Source organism: Sturnus vulgaris, chromosome 15 (genome assembly GCF_052056855.1).
Source record: "Sturnus vulgaris isolate bStuVul1 chromosome 15, bStuVul1.hap1, whole genome shotgun sequence".
Classification (NCBI taxonomy): domain Eukaryota; kingdom Metazoa; phylum Chordata; class Aves; order Passeriformes; family Sturnidae; genus Sturnus; species Sturnus vulgaris.
In genome coordinates this window covers 1,475,964-1,491,517 of record NC_142257.1, presented here as the reverse complement: position 1 = coordinate 1,491,517, position 15,554 = coordinate 1,475,964, and the positions used below count along the sequence as shown (strand labels likewise).

Here is a 15,554-nt window from a genome sequence, read left to right as displayed (position 1 = left end):
TTGCCATCCAGGCTTGGTGGGAGCCCCCAGCCCCATCTCCTGGCTCTGGGGGCTGCTTGGGGAAGGAGTCCCAGGCCTCCAGCCCGTTCAGAGCCCTCCCACACAAATTTGGGAGCACTTTTGCAGTTTTTGCAGCCCTTCCTCAGCCCTTCTCCCAAAGCTGCTGAGTGCCAGCCCAGCCTGTGACAGCATCCCAATGTTTGAGTGCTGGGAAAAAGCTTCTCCTTGTGTTTCAAATCTGATGGAAGATCCAATCCTGTCACGTAGGTATTAGACACCTTCCACTACCCCAGGGTGCTCCAAGCCCTGTCCAGTCTGGCATTGGGCATTTCCAGGGGTAGGGGGCAGCTTTTTTGGGCACCCTGTGCCAGTTCCTCACCCCCCAAGGATGCCAAATCCCCTGGGCTGGGTGCCAATTCAGCGTGAAATAGAAATGTGTCTCCAGGTTTTCCCTCCACTGCACTCATCTGGAATAAATTTAATCTGTTAGCAGAGCCATTACAGCCTTTCCAGTGATTAACTGGATAATCTGGGAAAGGGTCACAAGCACTGGGAATGTGTCATGCAGGGAAAAAAGTGGGGACAGCAACGAGGGGATGCAGCAAAAGCTGGTAAAGAATTTTTTTCATCCTTGTTGTATGAAGACAGAATCCTCCCCAAAACCTCTATATGCGATTGGCCTTTTTTTTTTTTTTTTTTTTTCATCTTCCAGGAGTGAAAATACTCTTTATTTGTAGTTCTCCTGGTCCCTCTCAGCCCCCAGGGGCAGTGACACTTTTGGCCTCTCAGTATTTGTGTTTTCTTTGCCCTGCTGGAACCCCTGAATGTTCAACTGCCCTGCCAGAGAGCAGGGGGCTGCAAAAATTTTTTTGGGGGATGTGTTATCTCTTGCAGAAATGTAAATAATCCCTTTCCAAGAAACAACTGGAGAGGTTCTGTTCATCTTTTTTGTACTCAGCTGCTTCTGTTGTGTTTTGCCATCTCAGCAGTGGCTCCAGTTCTGGGCCTGTCTCCTTTTCCTTGTTTTCCCCTTAAAAAATATGATGTTTTACAGTAAATACATTTCAAGTGAAGCTGAACCAGCAGCCATCCAGAAATGGTCAAACCCTCCTCTGAAGGTAAGGAAAATCATCTCTCTTAACCTGGCACCATTACCTGGCTCACTTCCTTTTTTATTTATTTTTTTTTTAATAAAAACTGTAATCTAAGTCATGGGGAGCAGTGGGTGCAGCCATGACCTGAGGGACTTCCAGAAGCCAAATAGTCACAAATTTATTTAAAACCTTAAAGCAAATCACCTTTTGTGCAGTTAAAAAAACTTTAAAAACCCTTTTGTGCAGTTAAATCTGCTTCAAGGAAAACTGGAGGTGCCAACTTGTGCTGTAAAACAAAAGGGATGCATTGGCTCAGCAGCACAGACTTCAATTTGCTGCACTGCAAAAAGCCTGAATACCAATCCCCCAAAAATGCCATGATTTTTGCTAAATTTAATTTAAAAAAAAACCAGCAAATGCCACTCCAGCATTTCCTTTTGCACTTCTCTGTTTCTTACCTGGCTGTGGGATAGATGAGTGTTAAATTACTCACACACCATGCCAGGAATAAAATCCTTGGATTTCATGCTCTGGAAAGCAGAGTGTCAGTGCAGGCAGGCTCCTGTCTCCACCTGCATTGTCCAAAACCATCATGGAGTGAGTTTATAGTGGCAATAAAGAGCAAACCTTGAAGATGCTTTTGGAAACAAACTTGTTTCAGCCGTGCTGACCTTGCACAGGGAAGGCAGCACAGCCCTGGGTGGCTCAAGGTCACCTGAAGATCCCCTGGTGGGTTTTCTTTTTTTTTTTTATTTTTTTTTTAATTATTTTTTTTTGTGCTTCGTTTCTCCCAGCAAATTCTTTTCTCATTTGAAAAATTTGGTGAAATTTTGGTGACATTTTGGTGACATTTTGGTGACATTTTGGTGTTTTCTGCCCTTGCCTCGCCTCATCTAGAAAAAAGGAATTCCAGAGATGTCCACAGTGTCACCCAGGGTGTTCTTACTGCCCCTCTGCTGGGATGGAGGACATGGGGTGGCCTCTCCTCAGTGCCCACAGCCAGAATTTCCAGCACAGAGAACCAAAATCACAGGAAAACCAGCGGGGACAAGGAGCTGGAGAGCTGCAAAGAGCATGGAATGTTTTAAAGTAAACTATGGAAGAGATTAAAATAGATATTTATTATTTGAGTGTGCAAAAGCAATTAGGACTTTGAACAGAAGAAAAGGGAGAGAAAAGTTCTAGGGGAGGGTGGCAGGGAAGGCTTGGAGGCAGAAGCCTTGGAGAGGGGAAGGGCAGGGCTCTGTCAGGGCAAAAAGGAAATCTTGACAATTAAAAGAGCTCCAGAAGATAAAAATGAAGATGGAATTTGGGAGGAAAAGCAGCAGCAGGCAGGCTGAAGGTAACCTAAGTCTTCCCACTGGTGGAAAAAGTGCTTCACCTCATTTTTGTGGTGGATAGGGCAGAAATCCGGGGCTGGAGCTTCCTAAATGAGGTCAAACCTTTTTTAGGTTTATTTGGGTTGTGCTCAGCTGTGTTTCATCCCAGGGAACAATGAGACAAAATTCCAGCCTGGAAAATTTCCGGCTGAAAATTTCCAGCTCTTCAATGGCTGACTCATCACTTCTCCAGTGAACTTCAAGGTGAAGGACTCATAGAAAAAAAATGGAAATTTGGGTCATTTGCTAGGGAAGAAGATGGAAAAAGAAAATGAGTGAGTGGAGACCACATCACCCAGGCCAAGGCACAGAAATTAGGAATAAAGTGTCTGAAAGGATCATCCTTTCAGGACAGGGCCAAGGAAGGACAGAGTCTGTTACTGAGAGCAGGGGAAAGGAAACTTTCAATGATGCACCTGGAAACACATGAGCTGTGGAGGAATGGCAGAGACAAAAAAAAAAAATTGATATAAATAGATAAAAACATTGAGCAGCTGCCTCCCTGCCATGTGCTCTCATTTTCTCCTGCTGCCAGAGAACACGGATGTTTCTTCTTTTTTCACTCCTAATTACTGACATCCAGACTTCCCCTGATGAGATAAATGTAGCTCAGGATTCTGATTCTCCCCTTCTCTTCCCCCAGGGTTTCTCCCCAGCCTCTCCACCCAAACCTTGTGGAAATTCCAGCTCTCCATCCCCACTCCAGCCCTCTGAATGCTGTGGAGCATTTCCTCAGCCCCCTCTCCCAGAAAAGCCAAGGTGCCTGTCTGGCAGGAATTTATCCAGCTGCACAGAGCATGGCACATCCAGCAAAATCTGGTTTAGGTGAATGGAAATGAGCTGGGAAAGAGGGAGGCAGAACGAGGGGAGTGGGAGTGAGTGCTGAGAGGTCTGGTGGAGGTTGTTGGCACAGCTCACAAGGGCAGAGCAGTTCCAGCTGGTATTTATGAGGCTGCTCTTTCCACTCAGGGTGATGAACAATCCTTTTTTCTTTTTTTTTTTTTTTCCTGGCTGCTGCTTCAATTGTTCACCTTTACCTACCAAATAACTTTTCCCAGTTGTGTTTCAGCACAGCAAAAACCCCTTGTTACCTGTGCAAAATGGGAATTGTGCAGGTTTGACACATCCAGAGTTCTGCTGCCTCCCTGAAATAACCTGTGTCTCCACAGCTTTGCTCTCTGCTCTACAGAGCCTCTGTGGAGGAAAAACTGCCAGGAAGGGAAAGTCATTCTGGAACGAGCTTTGCTTCTTGGTTTTTGGCACAAATCTTGTCTAGAACAGATGAAAACCTGAGCAGAGAAGCCCGGCAGGACCCGAGCCCGCTCAGTTCAGGGAGGGGCACAGCAGGGAGGTTCCTTTCCATCCTTCCCCTTGTTTAGCAAACACTTCTCCAGATCCAAGCAATCCTGTTATCTGGCATTTTCTCTAAGGTCCTTCAATCATTCCTGGTGTCCAGGACAAGTTGTGAGCCAAAATACCCTCTCAGAACGGTGTTTGTTTCCCAAACACGGCTCAGCTTGGCGTCTCCAGCAGAGATAAAAGAGTCATGGCTTGGCTCAGGAGCTCAGATCCCAAGGGAGGGAGGTGGCACTTGGGCCAGGTTTTCCTGTGCCCAGGGGGTGCTGCCAGGCTGGGCACAGCTCTGTCCCCAGGGCAGGAGCTCCAGGTGCTGAGGAAACACCCAACCTTCAGCCACAGGTAAGGACAGGTGATGTGTGCAGGGCAGGGGAATGGGATTTCTCCTCTTCCCAGTTCAGTTCCAGCCACTCTGGGTGTCCCCTCAGGAGTTTTGTTGTTTTTTTTTTTTTCTCTCTGTGTTATTCAGTTGTCACAAAAAGGTGTTTTGTTGCAGCTGCATTTTGACTGAAAAACCTTGGAGTAGCTCTGGGAGGTGTCCCTGTTAATTAACCAGCCTGAAAAACCAGGATGGCTTCATTCTGCACATGGGAGCCCCTGCTTGATACAAGCCACTGAGGCAATTTAAAATCATGTAATGTTGAACAAAAAAAATTAATTTTCAAATTATCTCCCTTACCCACATCTTGATTCCTAAAGTATCCCTTGGAATATCTTGACATTTTCAAAATAAATTTTTGCTTAATGAGCAGGGTCTTGAGGGCAGTCAGAGTTCTTGAAGGAGTTTTAGTTTCAGTGAAATTCAGTGAAATTTCACTGAAGTTCCTGTGGAAGGAGCACAGAGGGGGTTCTGTAGCTCTGCCCCTGATTTGGGGGTAGTAGTTAATCAGGTCGAATCAATCTTGGGGAAAATGCTTTTATTCTATTTATTTCCCTTTATTTACTTATTTATCTATCCCTGTCAGGAGCCCTGGAGCTAAGCAAAGCCCCTTGTGCTCGTGCCTGCAGCCCCTCAATAGAAATTTCTAAAAATGGGCAGAAAAGCTCATCTTTATTGCACAGCTCATGTTTTTATAGGGATATCAGAAGGCCCCGTGTTAAATCTAATTTGCTAACACTGACACTCGTTTTATTGGCCAGGAAATGGCCAGGGTGTATATCTACCAAATCTCTCTATTTTTGGTTAGTTCACACATTTTCTTCGTGGATCCTCACGGGACAGATATTTTGTTGTTCCAAAAATCTATTTTTCTTTACAAGGGTAGATTGTTATGCAAACTGATTGTCATTCCTCTGATTCATTCTCATGGGAACTTACAGGCTAGCTGTTAATTCAGCAGAGCAAAATGATTTTATAAGGTTTTTGGGTTTTTTTTTTCGAATCAGATTTCTGCTTATATGCGACCCTCACTGCCTGCTCTCCTGCCTTAGCTCCCCTCGGGGACATGGAGGACACGTCCAACAAAGCCACCCACAGGCCACAGGAGATTCCTGCCACTTTTATCAGCCTGGAAGAACGTGAGCCCAGAGATGTGAGCACCAGGGAGCTGATGGTGGAGAAAGGCAGAGCTGCCTGCAGCCCACGGAGCCTGGGCTCGTCCCTGCGCCGCCTGCTCCCAGTGCTGGACTGGCTGCCCCAGTACAGCCCCAGGACACAGCTCCTGGGGGACGTGATCTCAGGGCTCCTGGTGGGCATTGTGGCCATCCCCCAATCCATCTCCTACTCCCTCTTGGCCAACCAGGATCCCATTTACGGCATCTACACCAACTTCTTCTGCAACATCATCTACGCGGCCACGGCCACGTCGCGCCACGCCAGCGTGGGCTCCTTCGGGGTGCTGTGCCTCATGGTGGGGCAGTCGGTGACACGCCACCTGCAGCTGGCAGGCTATGGGGACAGCAGCACTGCCCCTGGGGACAACTCCAGCTCCCCCATGAACGGGACAGAGGGCTGTGACAGGAGCTGCTATGCCATCACCGTGGCGCTCTCCCTGAGCTTTCTGGTCGGTCTTTACCAGGTACTGATGGTCACCCCTGTGCTCTTTCCTCCCGGGGATTTCTCTGAGTTTGGGGTTGGTTCCCGAGAAACGTTTCTAGACCCTCGAGTGTGTGTGAATGCAGTGATTTCAAAAGTGCAAACACAGCTGGCTGGGGGTTGTTTTCCTCCATGGGTGAGCCAGGTCCTTGGATGTGTCTGAAACATCCTCAGGATGAGACACAGCAAGAGAAGGATGTGAGAACCTTCCCAGCACCTCAGCCCTGCAGCTTAGAGCAGGTTTGGGGCTGACAAGGAACGCCCTCAAGGACCCTGCTGTGCTCCCTGGCAGTGTCCCCACTGCCCAGGCCCAGCTGTCACTGGTGTTTTGGTGCCAAATTCCAAGCTTTTGCACTGGGACAACTAAAATTCAGAGCATCACAAGTGAGTGATACCCAGAGCTGCTCTGATGGGAGGCAGCAGCAGGGACCTCGTAGGGATTTTTGTGTGGCATCCCCAGCCACAGAGCAGCGTTAAAGGCAAGTCTCTGTAGTTTTCCTGAAGACAAATCCCTCCCATGGAATGCTCAGCACAGAGTAGCCAGAGCTGCTAAAGTGGCAGCAAAGTGACATGAATTTCCAGCCACCCCTTGCAGCCCTTTCTCACCCCTGCTAAAGCTGTGGCCGCTTTGCTTTTCAGATCCTGCTGGGGGTTTTACAGCTGGGCTTCGTGGCTGTCTACCTGTCAGAGCCTCTCCTGGGTGGCTTCGTGGCCGGCTCCAGCCTCACCATCATCACCTCCCAGATGAAATATCTGCTGGGGCTGAAAACCCCTCGTCGCGAGGGGGTGGGCTCCTTCGTCCTCACCTGGGTGGACCTGTTCAGGTACATCCACAACACCAACATCTGTGACCTGCTCACCAGCCTGGTGGCCCTGGCCATCATAGTGCCCGTCAAGGAGCTCAACGAGCGCTACAAGGCGAGGATGAAGGCGCCCTTCCCCATCGAGCTGCTGGTGGTCATCGTGGCCACCATCATCTCCCACTACTTTGACTTCGAGCAGCGCTACAATTCTGCCGTGTGTGGGGACATCCCCACGGGCTTCAGGAAACCCACCGTGCCAGCCACCAGCCTGTTCCCCAGCCTGGCACTGGATGCCGTGCCCATCGCCGTCATTGGCTTTGCCATGACCGTGTCCCTGGCGGAAATCTTTGCCAAGAAGCACGGCTACACCGTCAGTGCCAACCAGGAGATGATCGCCATCGGCTTGTGCAACCTCATCCCTTCCTTCTTCTACTGCTTCGCCAGCTCTGCTGCCCTCACCAAGACCCTGCTGAAGGAGTCCACGGGCAGCCAGACGCAGGTGTCAGGGCTGGTCACCTCGCTGGTGCTGCTGCTGGTGCTGCTTTGGATCGCCCCGCTCTTCTACTCGCTCCAGACCTCCATCCTGGGGGTGGTCACCATCGTCAACCTGCGAGGTGGCCTCAGGAAATTCCGTGACACGCCCAGGATGTGGCAGCTCAGCAAACTGGACACGGTGGTGTGGTGGGCCACCATGCTGTGCTCCACGCTGGTCACCACCGAGATCGGGCTCCTGGTGGGCGTTTGCTTCGCCCTGCTCTGCGTTATCTTCCGCACGCAGCGCCCCCGGGCCACGCTGCTGGGCAAGGTCGGCGACAGGGAGGTCTACGAGGACCAGGCCACCTACAAACAGCTCAGCAGCATCGCCAACATCAAAATTTTCCGCTTTGAGTGCTCGCTGTACTACGCCAACAAGGATTATTTCAAGGCTGTGCTGTACCAGAAAACCGGGCTCAATCCTGTCCTGCTGAGGGCTCAGGCACGCACGGACGGTGGCACCGGCAGGAGCTTTTTGGGCACCGGGTTTGGCTGCCTGAAACAGGCCAGGAGAAGATCTGAGAAGCCCCCAGCACATCCCTGTCCCCCCTCCCCAGACATACACACGCTGATCCTGGACTGTGGGGCCATGCAGTTCATTGACACCGCGGGTCTGTCCGTGCTGAAGGAGACGCAGCACGACTACAAGGAGATCGGTGTCCAGGTGCTCCTGGCCAACTGCAACCCCTCCATCCGCCAGCGGCTCCGGGAGGGAGGCTGGGATGGCCAGGAAAGCAGCGCTGGGGGCCAGCTGGCCTTCCACTGCATCCACGATGCCGTGAAGTTTGCTGAGCGCCGGCACCAGGGGGAAAGCAAGGACAGACAGGCTGCTCTCCCCGAGCCCGAAGAGATGAACCTGCAGGTGTCTTTGTAGCCCTGGGAGCCAGGAAAGGTTCCCAAAGGGGATGGGCTCGGGAGCGGGCTCGGTGTTTGTGCTGTCAGAACGCAGGAGGGGCCGGGAGGCTCTGCCAGAGGCTGGGACGGGGCAGGAGGGTGGGGAAGGGATTTGGGGAGGGATGAGCACCGGAGGATGATCGGGATGGGACAGGAAGGGTTTTTGGGGAGGGATGAGCACCGGGGGATGCTCAGGATGGGACAGGAAGGGTTTTTGGGGAGGGATGAGCACCGGGGGATGCTCGGGATGGGGCACAAGGGGAGTTTGGGGAGGGGTTTGGGGGAGCTGCGCTGCCCCGCGTGACCACTGGGGGGCGCGGGTGAGCCGCGCGGGGCCGGGAATTGCCGGGAATTCGGGAAAAGGAGCCCAAAACCCATCCCATGGACCCTGCCAGGAACAGGGACCCCAAAACTCATCCCATGGACCCTGCCAGGAACAGGGACCCCAAAACTCATCCCATTCATCCCTGCCATGAACAGGGACCCCAAAACTCATCCCATTCCCCCCTGCCATGGCAGGGACTGGGAGCATCTTCCCATTCCCACCCCGAAAAGAAATCCTGCTGGAGGGAATTGTGGCTTGGAAGGCCAGGGATGGGAGACTGCTGTAAATAAAGTGTTTGGAAAAGGAATCCTGTGGCTGTGCTCAGGGAAATGCCTTTTTGTGTTTAAAAGATGATTTTTAAATGGGTTTTTAAATTATTTTAAACTGCTGCTTGCAGTCCTTGGGGTGAGGCTGTGCCAGGGGGACTGAACTGCCCAAAGATCTCCTTGCAGGGGGATGGATATTTGTGCTCCAGGTGTGGGTGGGATGCAGCTCCCAGAGCTCTTTCCAAGGATCCTCTCAGGCCATCCCAGCAGGAGGAAACTCCCCAGGGAGTTACATCAGCCACAGAACAAAGAGGAATGGGGCACTTCAGGAGGCAGTAAAAAATTCCTGTTACCTGAGCACCCTTCCCCTTTGAGCAGCATTTCTTTACAAGGCCGTTTATGGAGAAAATTAAATTATTTTAGTTCGGCTTCAGAGCCTTTACGGTGTCAGCGGGGTCATAAAGGCACAGCAGGAAATAAACCCAGTGCTGGCAATTCCTGGGCACAGCCTGGTGCAATCCTGAGCACAGATCCTGCATCCAATGGGACACGGATCCTCACGTGGGCAGAGCTGGGACAATGCCACAGAGATACCCGGCAGGTTTCAGGGCTGCTGACTTTGCCTTCCCTGTCCTCTCCAGCATTTGGGATCTTGCTGGTAGCCCCTGCCCAGCTCTCAAACATCCCCAGGGCTCCTGCTGTCCCCACACTGCCGGGACACTCAGGGAGAATTGCTATTTTTATATCACTTTCAGCCCAGTAAATGGGACAGAGCAGGGACAAAGGACTCGGTCCAGGGCCAGTTCGTGGTCAGAGCAGTGGAAGCTCAGGTTGGCCTCCATCCCTGGGGTCTCCTGGAGGAGGGACATGAGCTCCACCTGCACTGGAGCAGCTCTGCTCCATCTGCTGCCCTTAGCATTGATTAAAAATCCTGCAGCTTTGTTTCATGTTTCACAGTTCTGGGATTTATTTAGGTAAGTACCTGAACTCCTGAACAGCTCATGGAGAGCTCATCTTTAAAATAAAAAAGTGTATAACCCCCATAGTTATAGAAAAAGAGTCACAGAAAAGGAGCTTTTTCTTTTTTTTTTCTTTTTTTTTAAAGTCTAAAGGCTGAGAAAAGAGCGCACCAAGGAGAAAATGTCTCTTTTGTTTTCTTTCTTTGGTGACTGGGGAGTGTCTGAGCAGGTACAATTGTGGTTTCTATATAAAGTTGAAATGTTTTGTGAAATATCTGCCAAGCCTGGCAGCAGCCGAGGCTCCCAGGCAGAGGAAAACGGATCCCAAAGTTCACCAAAGCAGAGCAGAAATAAAAATGCTCAGTGCTGACATCTCCACGTTGTTCCTATTTCAGACCATCCTCACCGAGGAATCTGTGCTTTTTTTTTTTACATTAATTGATTCTTTTTAAAGAAAAGGGCATTTAATGGGATCTTTGTGCTCTTATAAATATTTCAATATTTTTATTATTTCAGTGTGGCAGCTGGCAGTGGGGTGTCCCCTGGGGACAGGATCACACAGGGACAGGGCAGTTCTGCTTTATCCCAAAATGAAGAAATCCCAAAAGGACAGGTGGGGGGTGTTGGTGACCCGAGTGTCACCTGCCACAGGATGGCTCTGCTGGACCACAACCAAACCAATTCTTGCTTTTTGCTTTTATACATTTTTTTTCCCCTTTTTTAAAAATTTTTTTTGTGTTACCTTTTTTGTTTTGGGGTGGCTTTTTTTGTTTTTTGGGGTTGTTTTCTTTGAGGTTTTTTGGGTTTTTTTGTTTTTTGTTTTTTCGGGTTTTGGGGTTTTTTTAGTTTTTTAATTGTTGTTTGTTTTGGGGGGTTGGGGATTTTTTTGTGGTTTTGGGGGGTTTTTGGTGGTTTTTGGGGTTTTTTTTTTGCTGGGTTTTTTTTTTTTTGGTTGTTTGGGTTTTTTTGGTTTTTTTGTTTTTTTTGTTTCGGGTTTTTTTCTGTTTTGGTTTTGTTTTGTTGGTTTTGGGTTTTGGTTTGGTTTTGGTGTTTTTTTTTATTTGGGGGGTTTGGGGTTTTGGGGTTTTTTTTGGGTTTTTTTTTTGTTTGTTTGTTTGGGGGGGTTGGGGGTTTTTGTTGTTATTGGTTTTGGTTCTGTTGGTTTTGGGGGGGTTTTTTATTTGTTTGGTTTTGGGTTTTTTGTTTGGGTTTTTTTGTGTGTGTGGCCTCAGAGAGGAAGCCCAGCAGCTGCTGCTGGTGAAAAGTGATTTCCTTTCACTGAGCCCACCCCGTGCCCTCTCAGCCTCAAATATCTGCTGTGGCTGGGAAGCTACAGAATGACCTTGCCTTCAAAGTTTTCTGCATTTTGCCATAAATTTTGCCCAGATCAGGGTGAAAACTGCAGAAAGGAGATGTGAAAATGGCTGAGGGTTAAAAAGAGGTGAGTTAAATTCGGGTGAGGAACTCCTGGTGTTTGTTACCTGGAAGGGAAAACATTGAATTAAAAAGGCAAATACTGAATTGTTTTCTGCATTTATTGGACTCAGGAAAGCCCTGTGTCCATCTTATCAAAGCCTGGCCTAAACCTGTGGGTACAGCACAGCCCAGGGATGGGCAGCTCTGGCTTAACTCCAGCAAATTCCTGGAAATTTCATCCTGGAAACATAAAAGGAAAATGAGGAAACTCCACCCTGGGGCTCCCTGCCCTGGGCACGGGCTGGTTTTACCTCCAAGGGTTTGCAAAGCACCTGCAGCCTCTTCTCATCTCTTTGAACAGCTCTGAATAAAGAATTCTCCTCCTTTTTCCTTTCCCTTTTGAAGGTTTTTCATAGGGAATTAGGAATCAGAAACGATGCCGCCTCACTGAGCAGGTAAAGGATTTGGGGAAATCGGATTTTGCATCTCACAGAAACCCCAAAGAGCTGCAGCAGCACCAGGGGGCTCAGAGGGCAAAGCCCGAGGATTCCAGCAGGGAGAAAAGAGGGGAAGGGTCCCCAGGGCCAAGGGTGGGAAGGGACAATCCGGGACAATCCTCGGTGCAGATTTATTTTGGTTTGTTTTTAATCCTGCTCACCGGGATGTGCTGCCATGGAAACAGCAGCCTCGGGGCCCTGCAGGCTTTGCAGCCATCTCCAAGGAGCAATCCCTGCCCTGTTTGGGGAAAATGATCCCAAATTATCCCAAAACATCCCAAATCATCCACGTGGTGCTGAATGGCCGAGGGAAGGCACGCTCGGGATTTTTGTCACACACAGAAGTGCCAGCACACAGAACTGGGGATGTCCTGTCTGGAGAGGAGCTGATGTGCAAAACCCGAGGGATGCCAGCAGAAAAGACACCTGCAGGGAGAGTTTGCAAGGGTTAACCTGACAGCAAACGTCTCACTGAGCCCAGCACAGAGGAGAAAAATTACTTGGCTTTAATGTCCATTGTCTCCAGAAATATTCCATAAAAGAAAGTGGAAATAAATTCAGTGGAGGGGGGGTTTGTGGGCATCCTGAGAGCAGAAAAAGAGGTAAAATTAATCCTGTCAATAATCCATGATGAATGATTCACCCAGCTCTGTTATTCACAGCCACATCAGTTATCAGTATTCACATGGAATTACACTCACATGGGAATGTGGAATTACACTCACATGGAATTACACTCACATGGGAATGTGGAATTACACTCACATGGAATGTGGAATTACACTCACATGGGAATGTGGAATTACACTCACATGGGAATGTGGAATTACTCTCACATGGGATTACACTCACATGGAAATGTGGAATTACACTCACATGGGATCACACTCACATGGAATTGAGGCAGCCCAGGAGGGCTCCACATCCCAGGAATTCCTCCCTGTGCTCGGGCAGGGAAGGGGAAGGGATTTCTGCAGAGTCTCAGGGTAGAAGGACAAACACCCAACCACCCCTCAGCACTGGGAGCATGGCAGGAAATGGATTTTTGCTTTTTCTTCCAAAACTTCCTTGCTGGAGCAGAGAACCAAGTGGGAATTTTTCATTAGAAATAGGATTTTAGAAGAAAAAAAACCAACAAAACAGTTAAAAGAGAACTATGGAAAGTTCTATCACATTTCTGGGGCTTTCAGAGAGAGATTGAGATGGGTCAGAGAAGCTCCCCCAGGAGGAGCCTCATCCTAAAATTTCTGGGGGATTGTTTAGGAGTTTCCAGCCGTTGTAAATGTGGGATTTGCCTCCAGCTCTGACTCTCCAGATGATGCTGACTTGGTTGCCCCTTGCTTTGATTGCACCTTTGGTCCTGAGATAACAAATACCTGCAAGGGTCACTCTGAGAGGGTCTTTCAATGCCTGTAAAATAATTCTGTGCTCCTCTAATGAAAGCTGAACTAACAATGTCTGTGTTATGAACAGTGATCTTTACACAGGTAAAAGTGACCCAGATGTTCTGCTTTAAAGCTGAAATTCAGGGATTTAGATTTGTGTCTGCAGGTAGTGCTGTAAATAATCTGTGGGGAACAGATCCCAGTGCTCTGCAAACAGGGAGAGTTCCTGCCACAGATGGCAGAGTTGGATTATTTAAAATCCTGTCTGTTCAGGAATCACCAGGGTGACTCTCTGCTTTCTGATCCTTTCAGCTTTGAACTGCTCCCCACCTTGGCTTGGATGGAATCTTTCAGCAGGAGTCTGGCAGTGTGGATTCCTGGCAATCCAGAGTGTTCTGGGTGTGAATAATGTGGGGAGAGGAGGTGGTGACAACAGAGAGACAAAATTCCCTGTAAGGACAAGCATCAAGCCAGCTGGTGCTGTAAATCAGCTGCAGACCAGAATTTTTCTGCTGCCTCTCCTCTGATGTGCTCAGAAAATCCAACCACTGGGAAATCCCAGGAATTTTCAGCTGCTGCATCCCGATTTTCCAGCTTAGATCTGGGTACCAATTGCTGCTGTATCCCAGGATTAGTGGGGGAATCTCTGAGAGAGAGAGAGGGGTGGAAAGCTTGCATTTAAAATGGAATAGAAGGAAAGTTTTCACCAGGGGAGTGGGAGGCTGCGTGATCCAGCAGTGGGTAAAAACCCTCAGAAATTCGGTGTATTCAGGCTCTCTTTTTGATAAAATCCCTCCCACGTGGGTAAAGGAGACCAGGGAGGGCTCAGAGGGATCAGGGTCTGTCCCTCTCTGCTCCTGGGGGTGCAGCAGGGATGGGGCCACACCTGCAGCAGCGAATTCCTCTGCAGAGTGGCTGTGATTCAGTCCCGATGAATCACTCAGCCACTCTCCTTCTCAACCACATCTCGGGATTCATCATTGTTAGAGCAGGAAGAAAAGGAGGAGAGGAGGAAAAAGAGAAAAAAAAAACAAAAAAACAAACCAAAAAAACCTTTATGTCCCTCTCTAATCCCCTCCAATTTTACAGTTAAAAAAATTAATTCCATTTTTTAGGCACCCCATTCAGGAGGAATAAATTTTTTGCTAATCCTGGAGAGGAACCCGCATTAAGCTGGTGCCAGCACTGGGGTTCAGCATGGCTCAGGCTCAGAACAGCCAGAGATGGAAGGAACTTGGGCTCTGCCTTCTCCAGGCACCAAATCCCCTCCCCTGGGCAGCTTTAACCCTGCCCCAGAGCCCTGCTGGCCCTCAACGCACTCAAACATTGACAGGAGAGCACAAAAACCAATTTAACCTCAGTTCTCCCCCTCCTGCAGACTCAGGATGGGTTTGGCTCAGGGCTCCACTCTGATTTTTCCCTTTTGAGCCGTTTTTTCCCTTGAGGAGCTGCTGCTGGAGATCCTGGCTGGGAACACCTTGGAAGGCAGGTGAGGAGCTGCTCTGAGCACTCAGATCTTGCCAGGAAGAATTAAAATTGTTTGCTCCACGAAGAGACATCAAGCCACATACATTTATATGTAAATTAAAGATTAAAAGTGAGGCTACACTAATGAGTAGCTACCACTCATATCTGCTATTAGTAAATAATAAAAATGAGCAGAAAACTCACATCAGTACCATGGAGAGGAAAATGAAGGCAAACCAAAATTGTTTTAGGAGCTCTTTAACAGCTCCACCCAGGCCACCTTCATTCACTTTGGTTTTGCTCCTTTGAGTCTGAGAAAATCCCAACTGTGACACGTTTCTTCATGGATTGGATGTGTTTTACTTTTGTTAATGTTATTTTTTTCTCTCTGTCTTTCAGTTTCTATAGTGATGGACAAACACATGCAGCACACATGAAGCCTGGCAGCCTGGGTGGTGTTTGCCTGCACTGCCTGAAAGCACCACCAAATTATTGAGAAATCCACTGAAAAATCTTTTGCCAAAACCCCCCCAGAGGTTAAAAAAATTAGTGCTATCAAGCAAGTTGATAATGTGTTTAATATACATTTTTTTCTTTATTTATTTTGTCGGCAAGCAGCAGATATTGCAATTCTGTGGGTGCTCTGGTTTCTCCTGTATCCACACACAATTGGGGATGTCCCTTTTCCAGGGGCAAGGAGCTCAGCTGTGATTAAAGGGCATGGAAATGCTCCAAAACCAAATGACTTCTCTGAACCTGAGTGTTCCCTGCGTGTCCCTGTGAATCCAGAGATGCAGCTCTGCTCTGAGAAATCCCAGCCCGAAGATCTCAGTGAGTGCACAAAGGCACTGGAGCTTGAAACTCCCAAACTGCAGCTCCAGAAGTGAAAGGTGAAGGTGACCACACCTGGAGCTGCTCTGATCCTGGGTTTGTGCTCAGTCTGATATTTCAGTGAGTGTTTTAACAGCTCAGCTGATGAGCTGCCTGTGGTGTCCTGCTCTGCCAAGACTGAGCTTTGTTAATTCTGTCAGGGCCAGGTTTCAGCTGCCAAAGCTCCAGTAATGGCAGGGGAGCTGCACTGATGCTGTGACTGAAAAAGCCTTTGCAGCGTGCTTGGAAATGCCGCCAATTTTTTTTGTTTGTT

At 48.9% G+C, this 15,554-nt stretch overlaps 1 protein-coding gene across 1 annotated transcript; it reads left to right on the top strand.

Annotated features, from left to right (window-relative positions):
* Positions 1–3,325: 3,325 nt before the first annotated feature.
* LOC106860447 (sulfate transporter-like) lies at positions 3,326–8,180 on the top strand. Its single transcript, XM_014888284.2, has 2 exons — positions 3,326–5,847; positions 6,504–8,180. Exons 1-2 carry the CDS (start codon positions 5,275–5,277, stop codon positions 8,073–8,075), a joined length of 2,145 nt encoding a protein of 714 aa, XP_014743770.2. The 5' UTR covers positions 3,326–5,274; the 3' UTR covers positions 8,076–8,180.
* Positions 8,181–15,554: the final 7,374 nt, after the last annotated feature.

Bases quoted from the DNA above. Each gene is read 5' to 3' on its own strand.
- LOC106860447 (XM_014888284.2), top strand. From the start codon at position 5,275: ATGGAGGACACGTCCAACAAAGCCACCCACAGGCCACAGGAGATTCCT. The intron at 5,848-6,503 runs GTACTGATGGTC...TTTGCTTTTCAG, and splicing joins TTCTGGTCGGTCTTTACCAG to ATCCTGCTGGGGGTTTTACA.